This window comes from Macaca thibetana, chromosome 19 (genome assembly GCF_024542745.1).
Source record: "Macaca thibetana thibetana isolate TM-01 chromosome 19, ASM2454274v1, whole genome shotgun sequence".
Lineage (NCBI taxonomy): Eukaryota > Metazoa > Chordata > Mammalia > Primates > Cercopithecidae > Macaca > Macaca thibetana.
Window position 1 is genome coordinate 29925255 of NC_065596.1, and position 24116 is coordinate 29949370.

General features: G+C 44.0%; 1 protein-coding gene and 1 long non-coding RNA gene across 8 annotated transcripts in view; both read right to left on the reverse strand.

The window, feature by feature from the left end:
* Positions 1–20397, reverse strand: part of SLC6A16 (solute carrier family 6 member 16) — a 30989-nt gene extending 10592 nt beyond the window's left edge. Inside the window, exons 1-3 of one of the 7 annotated variants that reach the window (XM_050772402.1) lie at positions 13842–13995; positions 12970–13053; positions 1089–1182 (exon numbers count right to left, since the gene is read on the reverse strand). In XM_050772402.1, coding sequence (XP_050628359.1) covers positions 1089–1132 — 44 coding nt within the window. In that variant the 5' untranslated portion in view covers positions 1133–1182; positions 12970–13053; positions 13842–13995. Of the gene's footprint in view, positions 1–1088; positions 1183–12969; positions 13054–13841; positions 13996–17694; positions 17844–20123 lie in introns of those variants that run through there. The other 6 variants (XM_050772404.1, XM_050772400.1, XM_050772401.1 and 3 more) reach the window with 6 other exon arrangements.
* A 980-nt stretch (positions 20398–21377) lies between these two features.
* Positions 21378–23329, reverse strand: LOC126943613 (uncharacterized). The gene is made up of 2 exons (XR_007721772.1): positions 22709–23329; positions 21378–22661 (listed from the first exon to the last, which is right to left on the reverse strand). It is a non-coding gene; the product is annotated as an uncharacterized LOC126943613 (long non-coding RNA).
* Positions 23330–24116: the final 787 nt, after the last annotated feature.

Consider the following 24116-nt stretch of genomic DNA (forward strand, 5'->3'; position numbering starts at 1 on the left):
CAAAACAATCCTCAACATCTCCTCAAAGCAAACTTTATTTCTATCCGAACCACCACTGACATTCAAAGCATAAAAAAAAGTCTCCTGCATAAGTTTCACTTCTTAGAAATGTTTTCACGTGGCGGCTCACGCCTGTAATCCCAGCACTTTGGGAGGCCAAGGCAGGTGGATCACCTGAGGTTGGGAGTTCGAGACCAGTCTGGCCAACATGGCGAAACCCCGTCTCTACTAAAAATACAAAAATTAGCTGGGTGTGGTGGTCAGCACCTGTAGTCCCAGCTTCTCGGAGGCTGAGGCAGGAGAATCACTTGAACCCGGGAGGCAGAGGTTGCAGTGAGCCGAGATCAGGCCACTGCACTCCAGCCTGGGAGACAGAGTGAGACTCCGTCCCAAAACAAAACAAAACAAAACAAAACAAAAAAAAAAAAAAAAAAAACAGAAATGTTTTCTTGCACGGCATAGGGATAGAGACAGACACACCCAAAAGTCAGGAATCCCTGCAATCAAAGGATTTTTTTTCCCCACCTACCGGGTTCAAGCAATTTTCCTGCATCAGCCTCCCAAGTAGCTGAGATTACAGGTGCCCACTACCACACCTGACTAATTTTTGTATTTTTAGTAGAGACGGGGTTTTGCCATGTTGGCCAGGTTGGTCTTGAACTCCTGACCTCAAGTGATCCGCCCACCTCAGCCTCCCAAAGTGCTGGAATTACAGGTGTGAGCCACTGCAGCCAGCCTGAAATCAAAGGATTTCTAAGAACACTGAAGTGCTATTTATAGAGGGCTTCTGAATTTAAAAATGAAACAAAACTAAACTAATTTAATACTAAATCTGCCCTGTAACCTTAGAAAAGTTACTTTACCTTTCTGAGCTTTCTAATCTGTAAAACACTCAGATCTTTAACTCAAATATAGCCTCACCGGAGACGTCTTCCCTGTCCACCTATCTAAAATAGCAGCTACCTACCCGCTGCTCTCTCTACTTCACGGCATTTCTCATCTCCTGATTTTATTACCTATTGATTGTTAATTATTCATTCTCCATCTCCACCCACTGCTCTATCTCCAGCAAAAGGATGGTGTTCTACCTCGCATCTGGGGCTATTCTCCTTGGTCTCCAAGTTCCTGCCATTCTGAACTTCTGTTGGCTCTTCAAATACAAGAAAACGGGCACGGAGTGTGCTGAAAAAGAAAAAAAGTTACGTGAAAGAGAGGAAGAGAGAGGAGAAACTGGAGTTTTCTTTCAGTGGGGGAAGGAGCATGCTTTCCAAAAGCAGAGGCAGTAGGTGGGCCTCAAGGCAGCACTGGCACATTTGGGTGACATGGATAATTGCTTCTGAGACACAGCTTCCAAAGAGCTCTTTGTTACTCAAGAAAATGCTTATAATTCAATTACAGGTTAAAAATATAAAACTAAGATACAAATTTCTATCTTTAGTTCTATCTCTACTACATTTAAAAATGCAATGAAAGGTTGAAAGGAAATACATCAATATAGAGAAGATGATCAGGCCGGGCGCAGTGGCTCACGCCTGTAATCCAAGCTACTCAGGAGGCTGAGGCCAGAGGATTGTTTGAACACAGGAGGCAGAGGTTGCAATGAGCTGAGATCGCGCCACTGCACTCCAGCCTGGGCAACCCTGTCTCAAAAAAAAAAAAAAAAAAAAAAAAAAAAAAAAAAAGTGATGATGGCTACAAGTATGTTTATATCCTTATCCCTGATTTTACATTACATTTTTTAAAATCTTGTATTACTTTTTTTTCAGACACAGGTTCTCACTCTGTCACCCAGGCTGGAATGCAGTGGCATGATCCATAGTTCACTGCAGCCTTGAACTCCTGGGTTCAAAGGATCCTCTCACCTTATCCTCCAAAGTACTTAGGACTATAGGCATGTGCCACCATACTTAGCTAATTTTTAAAAGTTTCTTTCGGCCGGGCGCGGTGTGGCTCAAGCCTGTAATCCCAGCACTTTGGGAGGCCGAGACGGGCGGATCACGAGGTCAGGAGATCGAGACCATCCTGGCTAACACGGTGAAACCCCGTCTCTACTAAAAAATACAAAAAACTAGCCGGGCGAAGTGGCGGGCGCCTGTAGTCCCAGCTACTTGGGAGGCTGAGGCAGGAGAATGGCGTGTACCCGGGAGGCGGAGCTTGCAGTGAGCTGAGATCCGGCCACTGCACTCCAGCCTGGGTGACAGAGCATGACTCCGTCTCAAAAAAAAAAAAAAAAAAAAAAAAAAAAAAAAAAGTTTTTTTCAAGATGGCAGTCTCACTATGTTGCTCAGACTGGCCTCGAACTCCTGTGCTTAAGTGAGTCTCCTGCCTCAGCCTCCAGAGTAGGTGGCATTACAGGCACAAGCCACCATTCCCCACTAACCTGTATTACTTTAATAATCAAGAAAAATATGGCCAGGCGTGGTGATTCATGCCTGTAATCCCAGCACTTTGGGAGGCCAAGGCAGGTGGATCGCTTGAAGTCAGGAGTTTGAGACCAACCTGGCCAACATGGTGAAACCCTATCTCTACTAAAAATACAAAAACAAAATAGCCAGACATGGTGGCAGGCACCTGTAATCCCAGATACTAGGGAGGCTGACTTAGGAGAATCACTTGAACCGGGAGGCAGAGGTTGCAGTGAGCCAAGATCGTACCAGTGTACTCCAGCCTGGGTGACAGAGTAAGACTCTGTCTCAAAAAAATAATAATAATCGGCCGGGTGTGGTGGCTCACGCCTGTAATCCCAGCACTTTGGTAAGCCGAGGCGGGTGGATCACGAGGTCAGGAGATCAAGACCATCCTGGCTAACACGGTGAAACCCCGTCTCTACTAAAAATACAAAAAATTAGCCAGGCACGGTGGTGGGCGCCTGTAGTCCCAGCTACTTGGGAGGCTGAGGCAGAAGAATGGCATGAACCGGGGAGGTGGAGTTTGCAGTGAGCCGAGATGGCACCACTGCACTCCAGCCTGGGCGATAGAGCAAGACTCCATCTCAAAAAATAATATTAACAATAATCATAATCAAGAAAAAATATGTATTGATAAGTGAAAGTAAAAAGATCATCACGGACAAAGAAATCCAATTGAAGAAGCCCTCATCAGCCAAATCTGGACAAATAAGAACATCAAAATAAATAATAGTAACAGATGAGAACCAACAGACTAAAACAATCTATGAATCCACAGGGAAACAACTCAGGAAAAGGAAAACCTCTTCCTTACAGTAGAATACAAACTAATACATGTACAAGGAACGATGAATTAGAAGGTAATTGCTTATCACAAACTAATCGAGTTGTACACATTAAATATGTACAGTTTTTTACATGTCAATCATACCTCAATAAAGATGTCTTTTTAACAAATCATTGTCTGGAAACTACCAGAGTAATAACTGATTCAAGCAAGAATCATCAATGGTTGCTAACATAAGATGATGAAAATTTGATGGGGACAGGATAATTGCACAGTATTACTGTATCTCCCCACAAGATATCCCCCCCAAAAAAACAAGAAAATAGTATCTTTAGAGTGTTACACACTACCTTAACCAATAATAGTCAACTGATATCATATAACGCCTGATACAACGCATTAAGAGCACAACATCGTTTCTGTGGGATTCCTGCCAAAAACGTGTAACAAAACTCCAATCGTGAGGAAACATCAGAAAACAAATCTAAATTGAAGTACGTTCTGTAAAATAGCTGGCCTGTACTCAGAAAAATGTCACAGTCAATGAAGACAAGGAAAGATGGAAGTGTTGTAAGTCTGAAATTATGTCAAAAATTTTTTAAATTTTTTAAACTTCCAAGCACCTGCCACTCCTACAATTCACTATCAAAAGAAAAGGAAGTTTCTTCTAAGAAAGATAGTCACATGAACACTGATCTCCAAACTTACCCACAATCTCCCCCTACCCAACAACAAAAAACACAAATGATTTTAAAATATTACAAATATGGGGATATCTGCATCATTTCTGAAAAATAGGTTCCATCCTCATGTCAAAAACAGAGAAACTTCTACATAAACAAGAAACAGGACCAAACTGTAATCACTGAGGAGTCAGTTCACATCTCTTTTTCCTGGCAAAGTGGTTCAATGTTTCAGGAAGTAAATACTTTCCCAGCAACTTGTGGGAAATAAAAACAATCACTTGCCAAAGACCTTCTGCTCCAGTGAACCAATGGCTTCCAGAAGCTATATGCCAGAGAATGCAACAACAGGTGGGCCACTCCAAAGAGAAATGCAGTGGGTTGACGGGCGTCTCCCTGAGACAAACGATGCTTCCATAAGATTAAGAGAGAAGCAGGAAACCATGCAGGGGAGAAAAGGCTAAAGAAAAAATTAGGTACAAAAATCCAGCCTTTGGGGCTGGTCATGGTGGCTCATGCCTGTAATCCTAGCCCTTTGGGAGGCTGAGGCAGGAGATGTTTTATGTAAGCTTCATGGTAACTACAAAGCAAAAAACTCTTAGTAGAAATGATTCAAAGCATTCCACTAAAGAAAATCAATATAATTAGCCACACTGATATAATAATAAAGAAGAAAAATATTATCATCTCAAGAAATAGAGGAAAAACATTTCATGAAGTGCAACATACAATAATGATTTAAAGAGAAAAACTTTCAGCAAACCAGGAATAATTTCCCTGATAAATGATGTCTCTCAAAAAACAAAAATGATCATACTTAATAGTGAACGTATGCTTAAACATAGCTACATACTTAATAGTGAACGTATGCTTAAACATAGCTACATACTTAATAGTGAACGTATGCTTAAACATAGCTACATACTTAATAGTGAACGTATGCTTAAACATAGCTACATACTTAATAGTGAAATGAGGAAAGCTTTACTTTTGAAATCAAGAACAATCAATGAAAACAGCTATCAGCACTTCCTTCCCATTGCATTAAATATTTTAGATAGCACAGTAAAGCAAGGGGAACAAAAGACAAAGATTAAACAAAACTCACTATTCACAGATGATATATCTGTGGAAGATCCAAAATACTACAGATAAATTATTTAAATTAATAAAATAATTTAGCAAGATTGTTGTATGCAAATGGCAATAAATGAAAATTAATTATATGTCTATGCTTGCAATACATAATTAGAAAACAAAAATTTTTAATGCCACTTATAAATTCTTTTTTAAATATAGAGTAAAATCCTGGGGAGGTAATGGCAATAACAGCAACATCGTTTTAAAATCTTCCCAAATACCCACATGAAAACAAGTAGTTCTACTAGATTGCAAGCCCAAAATCCATGGATAATATTTACGATACCAAGATAAACCCCAAAATACAAGTCTATGAGAATAAACCACAAGAGCCACAGACCTGTGAAGAATCAGCATCTGTGTGGAAGGAAACAAAGGAAGCAAGACAACATCTGACAGACCTGGGGGTGAGGTGCAGGGAAACAGACCTCTCAAAATAATCAACAGGTACTCACCAGAAATCATGGAAAGCCTATTAGAGAACAGCAGCTAAAACTAGAAGATGCCTTGCCTAATCAATAACAGTTGAGTGTATGGAGTCTACAATAGAAACTGAAGGGACCAGGGCAGGCTAGATTCTATGAACTCTTAAAATTAACCAACCAGGGATCTTTTCCAACCCACAAGCCACAATGAGGAGAAATTCCTGTGAGTAAAGCTAAATTGAGCAATGCGAGAACAAGAATGACGAAGGATAGGCCAGACACGGGCTCATGCCTGTAATCCTAGTACTTTGGGAGGCCAAGGCAGGAGGATCACTTCAGGCCAGGAGTTCAAGATAAGCCTTGACAATGCAGTGAAAACCTATCTCTACCAAAAAAAAAAAAAAAAAAAATTAAAATTAAAATTAGCCAGGCATAGTGGCACATGCCTGTGGTCCCAGCTATTTGGGAGGCTAAGTGGAGAGGACTGCTTGAGCCCAGGAGTTTAAGGTTGCAGTGGGCTATGATCATACCACTGCACTCCAGCCTGAGCAACAGAGTGGGACCCCATTCCCTAAAAAAAATAAAATAAAATAGGCCAGGTGCAGTGGTTCATGCCCGTAATCCCAGCACTTTGAGAAGCTGAGGTGGGAGGATCACTTGAGGTCAGGAGTTCAAGACAAGCCTGGCCAACATGGTGAAACCCCATCTCTACCAAAAAATACAAAAATTAGCCAGGCATGGTGGGACACGCCTGTAGCCCCAGCTACTCAGAAGGCTGAGGTGAGATAATCACTCGACTCCAGGAGAGGGAGGTTGCAGTGAACCAAGATCGTACCACTGCACTACAGCTTGGGCAACAGAGTAAGATCCTATCTCCAAAATAATAATAATAATTAAATTAAATTAATTAAAAATAATTTTAAGAAAACAGATATGAAGGATATACAGGATCCAGATAAAAGTGGGGAGAAGAAATTTCCACTTTTGACCATGAAAGCAAAACAGTGTCTGGACTTACCTCCACAAAAACACTACAAAACTGTACAAATAATTGAATCAACTATTTTCACATATTAAACAAAGGCAGTACAGCATTGCAATCTCTAAAAAAAAAAGGCCAAAAAACAAGGTAACTAATTGCATCATTGCCCTGTTTTTCTGCTACTGATTTCCAAACTTTGGCACAGGAGGAAGAATACAAACAGAGCCTGGCAGTCTCAGTACTTGAGGCAAAAATCAGTTCAGGAAGGCTTAGGTGACTAGAATTATCTGGGCTAAGTACTCAACAGAAGGGAGCCACAGAGAAAAAGCTCTAGGAATCTGGATAAAATACTTTGAGCCATTAGCTAAATATCAACCTGCACATGTATTCTTATGAAACTTCATAAGAACAGGCAAAGAGTAAATTCCAAGGAAAGAAAATTGCTGAGGAACTATAGGTAAAACAATTCCTAGAACTTGAAGAACAAGAAGAATTACTTAAGTTTCCACCAGCCAGTATGGAGACTTTACTGAATACTTGGAACATTCAAGGTGGCATAAACTAGCTCTAGTTCTAGTAGTAGGACTACTTTAGACCTGGGGAAGGAAAAAAAAAAAGTCTTAAAAGCAACTCTTAAAGAGCCAAAACTGATCTTCAAGTAACTGCATGTCACAACAAAGGCCAACATTCCTTAAGATAATACAGACAAACCTAGCACTGAACAACAAAAAATTCATGTCAATCATCTAGTCAAAACTTACTAGACATGCAAAGAAGCAGGAAAAGTCACCCATAATTAGAAAAGAAAAACAGAAATGATTGACTAACGGAATTAACACATCGTAACACTAAAATAGCTCTTACAAATATGCTCAGTATGGTCAAGGACTTAAAAGGAAAGCATGAACAGAATGAGGAAATATCAGATAGCTAGCTAGCTAGACAGATAGATATTTTCTTTTTTGAGATGGAGTCTCACTCTGTTGCCTACACTGATCTCAGCTCACTGCAACTTCTGCCTCCACATTTCAAGCAATTCTCCTGCCTCAGCATTCCAAGTAGCTGGAATTACAGGTGTGCACCACCACACCTGGCTAATTTTTTTTTTTTTTTTTAATTTTTAGTAGAGACAGGGTTTTGCCATGTTGGCCAGGCTGCTCTCGAACTCCTGACCTCATGTGATCTGCCTGCCATGGCCTCCCAAAGTGCTGGGATTACAGGCACAAGACTCCATGACTGGCCATGATATATTTTAAAAATCAAATAGAACTTCTAGAGATGATACAACACCTGAAATGAAAATTTCACTGAAGATTACTGGCAGATTTTAATAAATCAGTGAACTTGAAGATATAGCAATAGAAACAATCCAAAATGAAGCACAAAGAAAAAAAAAAAGACTGAGAGCAATTACCAGAGCATTAGTGACTGTGGGACAATATCAAATGGCATAAAATGTGTAACTGGAGGTCCAAAATAAAGGAAGGATATGAAAATGAAACCGGACCAATTTTCCAACAAGCCAGATGCCCAAAGAACTGAAGCTTGAGAAACTTACATTTGTACAATGAGATGAACCTGCTGTATGTTGACCAACTCTTCTTCTTTACTCCTAATTCCTTCATATATATATGTATATATGTATATATATGTGTGTATATGTATATATGTGTGTGTATATATGTGTATATATATGTGTATATATATATGAAGAAAAGACTCACATAATTGAAAGGATAAAAAGACAGTTCTACAATAATTGGAGACTTTAATATCCCACTATGAACAATGGATAGAACCAGCAGACAGAAGATAAGCAAGGAAATAGACTTAACACAATAAACCAACTAGATCTAACAGATACATTCAGAACACTCTACCCAACAGCAGCAGCATACACATTCTTCTCAAGTGCACATGGGACATTTTCCAGGATAGACCACAAATTTGTGGGCCACAAATTTCCTTTTTTTTTCTCAGCAGAATTAGAAAGATAAATATCATACAAAATAGCTTCTCTAGCCACAATAGGATGAAGTTAGAAATGAATAACAAAAGTAAAACTGAGGCCAGGCACAGTGGCTCAGGCCTGTAATCCCAGCACTTTGGGAGACCGAGACGGGCGGATCATGAGGTCAGGAGATCGAGACCATCCTGGCTAACACGGTGAAACTCCGTCTCTACTAAAAAATACAAAAAACTAGCCGAGGGCGAGGTGGCGGGCGCTTGCAGTCGCAGCTACTCAGGAGGCTGAGGCAGGAGAATGGTGTAAACCCAGGAGGTGGAGCTTGCAGTGAGCTGAGATTCGGCCACTGCACTCCAGCCTGGGTGACAGAGCGAGACTCCGTCTCAAAAAAAAAAAGAAAAAAACAAGTAAAACTGAAACTTTTACAAATTTGTGGAAATTAAACACACTCTTAAACAACAAATGGATCAAAGAAGAAAATACAAGGTGAATTAGAAAATACAGATAAATGAAAGCAAAAACACACATACTAAAATTTATGGGAAGCAACAAAAGCAATGCTAAGGGGGAAATTTAAAACTATCAATGGTTACATTAAAAAATGAAAAAGAGGCTGGACGCAGTGGCTCACGCCTGTAATCCCAGCACTTTGGGAGGCTGAGGCGGGTGGATCACCTGAGGTCAGGAGTTCAAGACTAGCTTGACCTACATACTGAAACCCCATCTATACTAAAATACAAAAATTAGCTGGGCGTGGTGGTGGGTACCTGTAATCCCAGCTACTCAGGAGGCTGACGCACGAGAATCACTTGAACCCAACCCAGGAGGCGGAGGTTGCAGTGAGCCAAGATCACACCACTGCACTCCAGCCTGGGCAACGGAGCAAGACTCCCTCTCAAAAAAAAAAAAAAAAAAAAAAAAAAAAAAAAAAAAAAAAAAAAGATCTTGAATCAATAACCTAACTCTAAAACTTAAGAAACTAGAAAAGCAAACTAAATCCAAAGCAGAGATGAATAGAGAATAGAAAAACAATAGAGAATTCAAAAGTTGGTTCTTTAAAAATATCAACAAAATTGACGAACCTTTAACTAGATGTACTAAGAAAAAAAGAGAAGACTCAAATTATTAAAATCAGAAATGAAAATGGGGACATTATTACCAATTCTACAGAAATAGGAAGGATTATAAGAGAGTACTATGAACCTATGAACAACTGTACTCCAATAAACTGGATAACCTAGATTAAATGGACAAATTCCTACAAATACAAAATCTACTAAGACTAAATCACAAAGAAACAGAAAATCTGAATAGATCTATAACTAGTAAGGCGATTTAATTGGCAATCAAAAATATCTCAACAAAGAAAAGCTCTGGACCTGATAGCTTCATGGGTGAATTCTACTAATCCTTTAATGAATTAATATCAATCCTTCTCAAACTTTTCCAAAAAATTGGAGAGGGAACACTTCCTCATTCATCCTATGAGGCCAACATTGCGCTAATACCAGAGCCATACAAAGACACTACAAGAAAAGAACACTACAGACCAATATTCATTATGAACTTTGATGCAAAAATCCTCAACAAAATACTACCAAATCTAATTCAGCAGCATATTAAAAGGATTATACCCCATGCCAAGTGGGATTTATTCCTGGAATGCAAGGATGGTTCTGCATACAAAAATCAATCAATATAATACACCACATTAACAGAATGAAAGAAAAACATGATCATCTCAATTGACGCAGAAAAAACATTTGACAAAACTCAATACCCTTTCATGATTAAAAAAAAAAACTCAACAATCTAGGAGTTAAAGGAAAATACAGCTGGGCATGGTGACTCATTCCTGTAATCCCCACTTTGGGAGGCCTGATGACCAGTTGAATCCACAGTTCAAGACCAGCCTGGGGCCAGGTGCAGTGGCTCACATCTGTAATCCCAGCACTTTGGGAGGCCAAGACAGGTGGATCACCTGAGGTCAGGAGTTCAAGAGCAGCCTGGCCAACATGGTGAAACCCAATCTCCACTAAAAATACAAAAATTAGCCAGATGTGGTGGCATGCACCTGTAGTCCCAGTTACTTGGGAGGCTAAGGCTGGAGAATCACTTGAACCCTGGAGGCAGAGGTTGCAGTGAGCAAAGATCATACCACTACACTCCAGCCTGGGTGACAGAGCAAGACTCCATCTCAAAAAACAAACAAACAAAAACAAACAAAAATAAACAAACAAAAAAAACAGCCCAGGCAACATAATGAGACCTCACTTCTATAAAAAAATTTTTTTAGCTACTCAAGAGGCTGAGGTGGGAGAATCACTTCAGCCCAGGAGGTCAAAGCTACAGTGAGCCATGACAACACCATTACACTCCAGCCTGGGTGACAGAATGAGACCATGTCTCAGAAAAAAAAAAAAAAAGGAAAATATCCCAACATAACAGCCATATACGAAAAATTCACAGCAAATGTCATACTTAATGATGAAAGACTGAAAGCTTTCCCTCTAAGATTAGAAACAAGCGTAGAATGCCTACTTTTGCCACTTTTATTCAACATAGTACTGGAAGTGCTAGCCAAAGAAATTAGGCAAAAATATAAATAAATAAAAGAAAACCAAATTAGAAAGATGATATGATCTTATATGTAGAAAATCCTAAAAATTTCACCAAAAATTTTTTGAGCTAATAAATGAATTCAGCAAAGTAGCAGGATACAAAGTCAACAATCAAAACTCAGTTGCATTTTTATACACTAACAATGAACAATCTGAAAATAAAATTATGAAAACAATTCAATTTGTAATAGCATCAGAAAGAATAAAATACTTAAGAATTAACTTGGCCAGGCACGGTGGCTCACACCAGTAATCCCAGCACTTTGGGAGGCCAAGGCGGGGGATCACCTGAGGTCAGGAGTTCGAGACCAGTCTGAACAACATGGAGAAACCCCGACTCCATTACCGAGTTACTCGGGCATGGTGGCACACACCTGTAATCCCAGCTACCCAGGAGGCTAAGGCAGGAGAATTGCTTGAACCTGGGAGGCAGAGGTTACAGTGAGTCAAGATTGTGCCATTGCACTCCAACCTGGGCAATAAAAGCGAAACTCCATCTCAAAAAAAAAAAAAAAAAAAACCAAGAAAGTGAAAGACATGTACAAAGAAAACTACAAAGCATTGCTGAAAAAGATTAAAGGAGACATAAATAAATGGAAAAATATCCCATGTTCACGGGCTGGAAGACTTAACCCTGTTAAGATGTCAGTGTTACCCAAAGCAATCTACAGATTTAGTAGCTTTTTAATTTTTTTAAATTATTATTTATTTATTTTTTGCAGAAATAGAAAAACACGTCCTAAAACTAACATGAAATCTCAAGGGACCCTGACTAGCCAAAATAATCTTGAGAAAGAAGAAAAATGCTGGTGTACTCACATTTCCTGATTTCAAAAAATACTACAAAGCTATAGTAATCAAAATAGTGTGTTACCCGCATAAAGATACAGACTAAGGGAACAGAATAGAGGGCCCAGAAACAATATATGGAAAAATGACTTTTTACAAGGGTGCCAAGACCACTCAGTGAGTAAAGGACAGTCTTTTCAACAAATGATGCTGGGAAAACTGGATGATGTACATGCAAAAGAGTAAAGATGGACTCTTACCTGATACCACATACAAATACGCAAAATAAACCAAAGACCTAAATGTAACACTTAAAATTAGAAAATTCTTAGAAGAAAACATATGACAAAAGCTTCATGATAGTGGATCTGCAATGAATTATTGGATATGGCACCAAAGGCAAAAGCAACAAAAGAAGAAACAGACAAACAGGACTTCAATTTGTGCATCAAGAGACACTATCAAAGGGGTGAAAAGACAACCCATAGAATGAGAGGAAATATTTGCAAATCATATGTCTAATAAGAGATTAATATTCAGAATATATAGAGAACTCCTAAAACTCAACAACAAAGAAACAAACAACACAATTCAAAAATGGGCAAAAGACTTAAATAGACATTTCTCCAAGGAAAACATACCAGTCTCCAAAAAGCACATGAAAAGATGTTTGATGTCACTAATCATTAAGGAAATGCAAATGAAAACTACAATGAGATAACACCTCACATCCATTAGGATGGCTAACATAAAAAGGCAGAAAATAAGAACTGTTGGTCAGGATGTGGAGAAATTGGAATCCTTATGCCTTGCTGGTCAGAATGTAAAATGGTGCAACCACCATGGAAAACACTATGGTGGTTCCTCAAAAACTTAAAAATAGAATTACCATATGATCCAGCAATTCCACTTCTGGGTATACACCCAAAATAAGTGAAAACCAGGCCTGTAGTGGCTCAGCCTGTAATCCCAGCTCTTTGAAAGGCTGAGGTGGAAGGATTGCTTGAATCCAGAAGTTTGAGGCTGTAGTGAGCAGTGATCGTGCCATTGGACTCCAGCCTGGGAGACAGAGAGAGACCCTGTCTCATAAAAATAATAATAATAGGCTGGGCGCGGGGGTTCACGCCTGTAATCTCAGCACTTTGGGAGGCTGGAGAGGGTGGATCACCTGTGGTCAGGAGTTCGAGATCAGCCTGGTGTGCGCCTATAGTCCCAGCTACTCGGGAGGCTGAGGCAGGAGAATCGCTTGAACCTGGGAGGCAGAGGTTGCAGTGAGCCGAGATCACACCACTGCACTCCAACCTGGGTGACAGAGTGAGACTCCATCTCAAAAAAATAAATAAAAAATAATAGATTCATGTATCTTAAACACATTCTAGAATAGTTGTCCTTAAAAACAAGCTTTACGGAAGTGAGAGAACTGAGTTTTGGCCAACTGGCCACTTCCAACACCCATAAAATCCCTTGAGCCCCAGGCGGACTCCTCCTCTCATATGGGTGCAACCCTCCATGGCGTCCCTGCACCGTCATCCCAAGCAACTCCTGAGCTCATGCCCTGTGGGGAGTGCTCAGGATCCCCCAGAAATGCCCATTCCCCTCACATTACCTCCTTCCCTGGAACTGTAACCTCCAAAAAAGGAAAATAGGGAGCTGGTGTCCCATTTCTTCAAAAAGCAGAAAATAACTTCCCTAACAGACCAGCGAAGGGGCTGGACCCGGGTTTCCGCCACCCGGGCAGTTGACACTGATGGCTTTCCCCAAAGGCAGGGACTGATGGCTGAATCCTGTGAAGGAATTGGCTCAAACTCAGACTGGATGAGTGAGGAAAGCCGAAGACAGTGTCTTGTGTCCTACGTGGGGGGTAAAGGAGGGACCCCTTTGATTCCTCAGCTCCACAGAGCCCAGAGCAACCAGGAGGCTCCCAGCCAGCTGTCACCCGTCAGGGGAGCCCAGTGAGCCCGGGCCTGGAAGATGGCGCCCAGCCCCACACACCCCAGATCTGGGAACGTTTCAGGGCTCCCTGGGCCAAGTGACCCTCACCCGAGCCCTGAGGCTTCTGCCAGGTTCTTCAGTCCAGCCAGTCAGACAAAAATGAGGGTGAAGAAGCCCCAGCTGAGAAGCCTAGCAACCTCTTCAGGCCCCTTCAGGCGTCGACGGATCGGTTCAGGCAACACCCTTCGATCTGCCTGGCGCGCGGCCTTTCCCGCGGATTCTCTGCGCATGCGCCGCCGCCGCCGCCGCCGCCGCCGCCGCCACACCCCACACGCCATACCCCATCGCCGCCGCCGCCGCCGCCGCCGCCGCCGCCGCCACACCCCACACCCCATACCCCATCCCATCCCATCCCATCACAGACACCCACGACGCCACGCTTCAGGCAGGGTTCTAAGACAAGTCTCTTCTCTGACGCATGCGCTTTGCTTCCACTTCCACGTAAGGAAGAAGAGGTGATGAAGTGGGAGAATCGTCTCATTCATTCCTTCTAGCCTTCAAACCTTTCACACTTACTTAAGGATCGCCTACTAGAAAACAAACCTTAAATATGCGTCCAACAAGGCAGAGAGGGACGTTGCCTTAAGAGGGCTCAGAAGCCTACTAGGTTGCAGACAAGAATTAAAAACTCAAAGATTTACTTAGGTCATCCGTTCTCATACTTTCTGGTCTCTTAAGAATTATTAAGGACTCCAATAATTTATGAGTTATATTTATATGGGTTGTATGTTTATGTAAGTTGTATCTATCAATATTAAAATAAATTTCTAAAATAATCATTGTTTAAAAATTCATTATGTGTCAAAATAACATTTTTATTTAAAATAACTGTAATTTCTACACCAAAAGAAATTTTGGGGCCGGGCGCGGTGGCTCATGCCTGTAATCCCAACACTTTGGGAGGCCAAGGCAGATGGATCACGAGGTCAGGAGTTCGAGACTAGCTTGGCCAACATTGTGAAACCTCGTCTCTACTAAAAGTAAAAAAAAAAAATTAGGCGGGCGTGGTGGCACGCACCTGTAATGCCAGCTACTGAGGAGCCTGAGGCAGGAGACTCGTTGGAACCCAGGAGGTGGAGGTTGCAGTGAGCCAAGATTTTGCCACTGCACTCCAGCCTAGGCGACAGAGCAAGACTCCATCTCAAGAAATTTTGGGGAGAAGAATGGCATTTTACATTTTTGCAAATCTCTTTAATGTCTGGCTTCATAGAAGACAGCTGGATTCTCATATTTGCTTCTGCACCAAGTGTGTCAAAATAGTTCATGTCTTGTACCTTCTGGCAAACATTACTATATTCAAAGAGGAAATGAGAGTGAAAGGCAAATAACCTAGTAGTATTATGAAAATAATGTTCACCTCATGGAACCCCAAAAGTGTTTCACGAGCCCCCAGGAGTCCCTGGGCCACACTTTGAGAATCACAGGCTTAAATTGTTATGATTGAACAAAGAGATGAAGAGGAAATTTTGGGGGTGCTGTAAGAATTCATCACAATTTTTGGGAATCATTCAATCCTTCAACACGTATTTATTGAGAGTCTACTACATGCTAGGAACTGAGAATAGTGTAGAGAACAAAATAGACCCCATTCGTGCCCTCATTTTGCTTCACACAACAAGAAAACAGATATATGATGAATCACAAATAATTACATGATTATAAATTGTATTAAGTGCTATGACAGACCAGGCATGGTGGCTCACGCCTGTAATCCCAGCACTTTGGAAGGCCAAGGTGGGCGGATCACATGAGACCAGGAGTTCAAGACCAGCCTGGCCAATATGGTGAAACCCCATCTCTACTAAAAATACAAAAATGAGCCTGGCGTGGTGGTGCACACCTGTAATCCCAGCTACTCGGGTGGCTGAGGCACAAGAATCACTTAAAACCGTGAGGCAGAAGTTGCAGTGAGCCAAGATCACACTATTGCACTCCAGCCTGGGTGATAGGGTAAGAACCTGTCTCAAGGAAAAAAAAAAAAAAAAAAAAAAAAGTTATGACAGAAAAAGGCCATAGACCTATTTATTTTTATCTACCTTTTTTTTTTTTTTTTTTTTTTTTTTTTTTTTGGAGACAGAGTCTCACTGTCACCCAGGCTGAAGTGCAGCAGCACAATCTCAGCTCACTGCAACCTCCGCCTCCCGGGTTCAAGCAATTCTCCCTGCCCCAGCCTTCCGAGTAGCTGGGGTTGCAGGTGCCTGCCATTACACCTGGCTAATTTTCATATTTTTAGTAGAGACAGGGTTTCGCCATGTTGGCCAGGCTGGTCTCGAACCCCTGACCTCAGATGATCTGCCCTTCTCAGCCTCCCAAAGTGCTGGGATTATAGGCGTGAGCCACGGCACCTGGCCCATAGACCTAATTTAGAAGGAGGATTTCTCTAAGGAAATAACAATGGAGTTGAGGCTTAAAGGATTATTTACCAGGTGAAAACTGTGTGTGAACATCTCAAGCCTCGAGGCTGTCCACAGGCCCTGAGGCAGGGCAAACTCTGAGTTCAAGGCACCAGGAAAAGTCTCAGTCGGTCAATAAATATTTATTGAATTATGTGCCCCACACTGTCCTAGACCCCTGGGATACAGTTATGAAAAAGATTTTACATTCCAGTTGCACAAAGAAAGTAAATGCCTAAACAGAAAGAATTTCAGAGAGTAAGAGTGCTGACAGGGAGTTACTTTAGACAGGGTAGTCAAGAAGGACTCTTGGGGGAAGTGATATTTCAGCAGAGAGCTGAAGGAGATGAGGAAGGGAGCCTTGTGAACAGCATGGGGAAGAACATTCCAGACAAAGAAAATGGCAACAGCAAAGGCCTTGAGGCAGAAGTACACTTGATGGGTTCTGGAAATGGCAAGGAGTCTGATATGAATGGATCCCAGTGATTGAGGAAAGGGTTGCAACAGATCAGATCAGTTCAGAGAAGTGGCAGGGGCCACACTATCATTTGGAGGCCCTTATGGGTCATGGTCGGAATTTTTTTTTTTTTTCTGGGTGAGATGAAAGCTATTTGAGGGTTCTGAGTCAAGGAGTGACTTTCATTTTAACAGCAGGACCCCCCGGCCTCTGGGCAGACAATAGGGTGTATGGGTGTATTCCTCTGTTTTCCCACTGCTATAAAGAACTGCTCAAGACTGGGTAATTTACAAAGAAAAGAGGTTTAATTGACTCACAGTTCAGCTTGGCTGGGGAGGCCTCAGGAAACTTACAATCACGGCATAAGGCAAAGGAGAAAAAAAAGATACCTTCTTCACAAGCGAAGCGGGAACGAGCCCCTTATAGAACCCTCAGAGCCCCTTATAAAACCAACAGATCTCGTGAGAACTCACTCCCTATCACAAGAACAGCCTGGGGAAACCACTCCCACGATTCAATTATCTCCACCTGCTCTCTCCTTTGACACATCGGGATTATGAACATTACAATTCAAGATGAGATTTTGGGTGGGGACACAACCGAATCATATCAGTGGGCTAAGGATAGAAGCAGAGAGCCCAGTGAGGAGGAAATCTCTAGTCCAGGCAAGAGATGGTGGTGATTAGATCTCGGTAATAGCAATGGAGATGGTGAAAAGTGGTCAAATTCTGGATCTACTTCAAGAATAGAGCCGACATGATTTGTTGACGGATTGTGCGGTGGTTTTAAAATAAGTCTGCAAATTCTTTGACACTTTGAAAAATAAAGTCTATTTCCCCAGTCTTTGAGTGCAGGCTCTCCTTAACGACTGGCTTCCAATGAACAGAAGTAATGGTGGGGAACTTCGGGACTAGGTCATAAAAAGCATTGCTGTTTCTTACTTGCCCATTCCCTTCAACTGATTTCTTGAAGGAAGCCAGCCAACATACGGCAAGGACACTCAAGCAATCTGTGAAGAGATCCATGTAAGAGAAGAGCTGAAATTTCCTACCAGCAACCAGCACCAGGTGAGTGAACCATGGTGAAGTGGATCCTCCAGCCGCCGTTAAATCTCCAGATGACTGCAGGCCCAGCCAACGTCTTGACTGCAACCTCATAAAACACTGTGAGCAGAAATCATCCAAATAAGCTGCTCCCTGATTCCTGATCCACAAAAACTACAGTAGATAAGAAATATTTATTGTTTTTTCTTTTCTGAGACAGAGTCTCGCTGTTGCCCAGGCTGGAGTGCAGTGGTACGATCTCAGCCCACCACAACCTCCACCTCCCGGATTCAAGCGATTCTCCTGCCTTAGCCTCCCGAGTACCTGGGACTGCAGGCATGCATCACCATGTCCGGCTAATTTTTGTATTTTTAGCAGAGACAGGGTTTCGCTACGTTGGCCAGGTTGGTCTCAAACTCCTGACCTCGTAATCCACCTGCCTCAGCCTCCCAAAGTGCTGGGATTATAGGCGTGAGCCACTGCTCCTGGCCTAAGAAATGTTTATTGTTTTAAACTGCTAAGTTTGGGGTAATTTGTTACAGAGCATTAGGAAACTAATGGTGATTAGGTTTGGGGGTGAGAGAGAGGAATCAAGAATGACTCAGGCGGGAGCAGTGGCTTGCACCTGTAATCCCAGCACTTTGCGAGGGCGAGGTGGGAGGATTGCTTGAGGCTAGGAGTTTGATAGTAGGATACTAGCCTGGCCAACATAGCAAGGCCTTGTCACTTAAAGGAAAGAAAAGAAAAGAAAATTGTTTTTTATTAGCCAGGTGTGGTGGCACGCATCTGTTGTCCCAACTACTCAGGAGGCTGAGTGGGAGGGTCACTTGAGCCCAGGAGATTGAGGCTGCAATGAGTCATGATCGTGCCACTGTACTCCAGCCTGCATGACAGAGTGAGACCTAAAAAAAAAAAAAAAAAACAAAACTCCAAAACTTTGGGCCTGCAGAATTGAAAGATGGAGTGACAATTTACTGAAAAGGAAAGCACTGGAGTGTGCATGCGGTGGGAGGGAATCAGTAGTTTCGTTTTGGACGTGTTAAGTTTGAGATGTCGATTACACAGCCAAAGGGAGACGTTAAGTTGTCCTTCACTGCAAGGAGACCTGGGAAATGAATCCCCCTGAGTCTGCAGTTCAGGGGAAAGTTTGAAGCTAGGCATATAAATTGATAAGTCAACAGTATTGTAGATTGCCATGAACACTATGGGACTGCATGGTATCATCTCGTGAGTGAGTGTAGCTAGAAAGGGTTGGGACGCCCCAAATTTTAGACGCTAGAAAAAGGAAGATCCACTGAAGATTGAGGAGAACCAGCCAGTGAAAAAGGAAGGAGGAAAAGCAAGAGGGAATTTGCCAATAAAGGAGGAAGGGATCAGGTGAATTAAATGGGTAGAATTGCTGTTCTCAAATGTTAGTGCACATCAGAGTCACCAGGAAGGCTTGTTAAAACACAGATTGCCAGGCCAGGTGCAGTGGCTTGCCTGTAATCCCAGGACTTTGGGAGGCCAAGGTGGGCGGATCACCTGAGGTCAGGAGTTCAAGACCAGCCTGGCCAACATGGTGAAACCCTGTCTCTACTAAAAATACAAAAATTAGCTGGGCATGATAGTGGGTGCCTGTAATCCTAGTTACTCAGGAGGCTGAGGCGGGAGAATCGCTTGAACCCGGGAGGCGGAGGTTGCAGTGAGCTGAGATCGTGCCATTGCGCTCCAGCCTGGGTGACAAAGTGAGACTCAAAAAAAAAAAAAAAAAAAAAAAACACCCACACACACAGATTGCCAGGCCCCGCCCCCAGAGTTTCTGATTGAGCAGGTGTATTCGCTTCCCGAGACTGTTGTATAAATTACTACGAACTTAGTGGCTTAAAGCAACAAATATATATATATAAAATCTCCCAGTTCTGGATGCCAAAAGTCCAAAATTAAGGTGTCAGCACGCCATTTCCTTCGAAGGCTCAGAGGAGAATCCTTCCTTGACTCTTCAGTTTCTGGTAGCTCCTAGTGTTCCTCCCCTCCCACCCCCCGCAGGGTCTTGCTCTGTCATCCAGGCTGGAGTGCAGTGGTGCAATCACGGCTCACTGCAACTTCGATCTCCCAGGCTCAAGCAATCCTCCCACCTCAGCCTCCTGAGTAGGTGGGACTGTAGGCACATACCAAAGCCCAGATAATTTTTTTGTTAATTTTTGTAGACAGGGTCTCACTATGTTGCCCAGGCTGGTTTCGAACTCCTAGGCTCATGTGATCCTCCTGCCTCGGCCTCCCAAAGTGCTGGGATTACAGGCATGAGCCGCCTCACCTGGCCCATAATAATGTTTTGATATATATAGTGTATGCAGCAACAGGTATTCTATTTGTAGTTGTTAGGATGTTTAAGGTTACCTGCTTTAACAAACAACCCTAAAATCTTAGTAGCTTAATACAATAGGTTCTTACTTACATAAAGTCCAAAATGCTTTATGTAAGTCCAAGGATAATTCTCAGCTTCCTGCAGCCAGTGAGTGAAGGGAGAAAGAGTAAGGATTATGGAGGACATTCTAGACTGAGTCTGGAAATGAGCTACGTCCCTTCTGCACCCATTCCATTGGCCCAAGAGCAGTCACATGACCTCAACTTCACTGCAAGGAGACCTGGGAAATGAAGTCCTCCTGTGTGCCTAGGAAAAAAGAAACCGGCCGGGCGCGGTGGCTCCAGCCTGTAATCCCAGCACTTTGGGAGGCCGAGACGGGTGGATCACGAGGTCAGGAAATCGAGACCATCCTGGCTAACACGGTAAACCCCGTCTCTATTAAGAAATACCAAAAAAAAAAAAAAAAAAAAAAAAAAACTAGCCGGGCGAGGTGGCGGGCGGCTGTAGTCCCAGCTACTCGGGAGGCTGAGGCCGGAGAATGGCGTGAACCCGGGAGGCGGAGCTTGCAGTGAGCTGAGATCCGGCCACTGCACTCCAGCCTGGGTGACAGAGCGAGACTCCGTCTCAAAAAAAAAAATAAATAAAGAGAAAGAAACCAAGTTGGTGAGTATCGAAGCTGCAGTGAGCCATGACTGCACCACTGCACTCTGCCACCTACCCTTCGACTTCTGGTTACTCATGAACTCATCTCTGAAGAAGGATCAGTGGGTGGGAAGAAGGGATTCGTGTATTAGTGTCCTATGGCTGAAACAGCAAATTACCAAAGACTTACTACTTAGAACAACAGAAATTTATTCTCGCATAGTTCTGTAGGCCAGAAGTCCAAAATCAAGGTGTCGCCAGGGCCACGCTCCTTCCAGAGGCTCTGAGAGAAAATCAGTTCTTTGCATCTTCCAGCTCCTGGTGACTCCAGGAGTTCCTCGGCTTGTAGCTGCAGAACTCCAATCTCTGTGTCTACCATCACATGGTGCTCTCCTCTTCTGTCTTCTCCTCTGTGTGTTTCTTAGGACACTTGTCAGCCGGGCGCGGTGGCTCATGCCTGTAATCCCAGAACTTTGGGAAGCCGAAGTGGGTGGATCACGAGGTCAGGAGTTCAAGACCAGCCTGGCCAAGATGGTGAAACCCCACCTCTACTAAAAATACAAAAATTAGCTGGGTGTGCACTCCCAGCTACTCGGGAGACTGAGGCAGAGAACTGCTTGAACCTGGGACACGGAGGTTGCAGTGAGCTGAGACCACGCCACAGCACTCCAGCCTGGGTGACAGACTTGTCTCAAAAAAAAAAAAAAAAAAAAAAAAAAAAAGGACACTTGTCATCAGATTTAGGGGCCACACAGATAATTCATGATCTTGCGATCCTGAATGTAATTACACCCGCAAAACCCCTTTTTTCCAAATAAGGTCACCACAGGTTCTGAGGATTAGGACGTAGACTATCCTTTTGGAGAACGCCACGCAACCCACTACAATCAGCTATAATTATTTTTGTAGAAAACGATGGGAACCTGACTTAGGATGGTGGCCTTGGAGAGAAGTGGGTGGGTTTGCAATGTACTTCAGTGGTAAAGCAGAGGCGTTGGTGGTGGTTAGAAACAGAAGCTGAGGGGCTGGGCGCGGTGGCTCACACCTGTAATGTCAGCACTTTGGGAGGCCGAGGCAGATGGATCACTTGAGATCAGGAGTTCAAGACCAGCCTGGCCAACATGGCGAAACCCTGTCTCTACTAAAAACACAAAAATTAGTCAGGTGTGGTGGTGCACACCTGTAATCTCAGCTACTCGGGAGGCTGAGACGAAGAATCGCTTGAACCCGGGAGGCGGAGGTTGCAGTGAGCCACGATCGCACCACTGCACTCCAGCCTGGGCAACAGAGTAAGACTCCATCTCAAAACAAACAACAAAAAAACCCGGGTGTGGTGGCTCATGCCTGTAATCCCAGCACTTGGGGAGGCCGAGGTAAGCAGATCACTTGAGGTCAGGAGTTCGAGGTCAGCCTCGGGAGTCTGAGGCAGAAGAATCACGTGAACCCAGGAGGAGGAGGTTGCAGTGAGCCGACTGCACCACTGTACTCCAGCCTGGGTGAAGAGCAAGACTCTGTCTCAACAACAACCGAAAAAATAAAATCTGAGGGATGAGCGGGGTGGTGACTCAGTGTTTGGATACAGAACTGTGTGGCTCAGGTCTGGGTTTCAAAAAGACCCCTCTGGGGCTCTGTGGGGGACAGACTGGAGGGAGAGACTAGAAGCCAGGGAGAAGCCTAGAGTCAGGGTCCAGGTAGGAGAGCAGGAGCCCGGAGCCTACCTGAGCCCTCAGGACAGAGAAGAGGGGTGGAGTGGAGACTCAGGAGGCAGGAGGGGTCTGGCTTAGAGACTGATGCACTGTTGGGGGAGAGGGGACAAGATGGGGCTTTGACCCCATGACTAGATAGATGGTGGGGCTGCCTCAGATGAGGAAATCAGGTGAGAGAATTTGGGGACATCAGGGGAAACTGCAGAGGCCACTGGGTGTGCACTGCAACCAGGCACTGCAGACCCAGATCTGACTGTCAGGATCCCAGGCTCAGTGCCTCCTCCTCTGGGGCCTCTACTCCTCGGAGGATCCCAGGCTCAGTGCCACCTCCTCTGGGGCCTCTGCTCCTCGGGCCCCGCCGCAGAGGCAGGAAGTACCGCCTGATGCTCAGCTTCCGCTGGGGGTGTTGGCACGGCCCAGCGCCCTCTCCACTCCCAGGGACCTTCCCACCTCGAGCCTGTAGCACTTTCACTTCCCCAGGTACCCAGGCCCTGCCTCCAGCACCTGGGTGCTCCCTGGTCCAGAACAGGCTGCAGACTCTGAGAGGTGCAAAGACAAGTAGGGAAGGGGGAGACAGAGAAAGGAAGACAGGCTGGGCACAGTGGCTCATGCCCATAATCCCAGAACTTTAGAAGGCCAAGGCAGGAGGATCACTTGAGCCCAGAAATTTGAGACCAGCCTGGCAACACAAGTGAGACTCCCATCTCTACAAAAAATGACGAAAATTAGCCAGGCATGGTGGTGTGCACCTGTAGTCCCAGCCACTCGGGAGGCTGAGGTGCAAGGATTGCTTGAGCCTGGGAAGATCGGGGCTGCAGTGAGCTATGATTGCACTACTGCATTCCAGCCTGGGTAACTGGCTGGAATGTCTCAAAAACAAAAACAAAAGAGAGATGAAGAGAGAAAGGAGAAAGGGACCCAAAGAAGGGACCAGAAACACAGAGAAAGGCCAGGACTCAACTCCTTGAGTCCAGGAGTTCCAGACCAGCCTGGGCAACCTAGTGAGACCCCGTCTCTGTTTTTTCAAATTAAATATAAAAAATAAAACACTCCCATTCCATAGCAAGACCCCATTTCTACAAAAAAATACAAAAATGAGCCAGGTGTGGTAGTGTACACCTGTAATCCCAGCTACTCGGAAGGCTCAGGTGGGAGGATTGCTTGAGCCCAGGCTACAGTGAGTTATTTGCCCCACTGTAGTCCAGCCTGGGTCAAAAGTGAGACCATCTCAAAAAGAAACAAATATACAAATAAAATAAAGAAACACAGAGAGAGGGAGAATAGAGACCCCAGGGGGCAGGAGGAGAGAGACCCAGAGGAGGCAGAGACTTTGCTGAGAGAAGGGGACAGAGATGGGGAGTGGCAGGAAGGTGGGGACAAAGACCCAGAGAGGAGGAATAAGAGACCCAGGGCAGGGAAGGGGAGACACAGCTGGATGCAGAGATGGGAGAGCTTAGCAGGCCATGAGGTCAGAGTGTCTGTGAGGTCAGCTGCTGTCCAGGGTCAGCCCTGGGGTCCCCATGCCCAGAGGTGGGTCCAGTAGATCAGGTGTCCCTTTAGATGCCCCAGCGCCTGAGACATGGAGACCTGGGAGGGACTGCCCCGTGAGTCCTTGGTGCCCACAAATTCCAAGGCCCCTCAGGTACCACAGCGTGTGCCCCAGTGGAGCAGATGAGGGAGACAGGGACAAAGAGAGAGCCAGAAAGCCACCTTGCATGAAGCAGGAGGGGGTGGA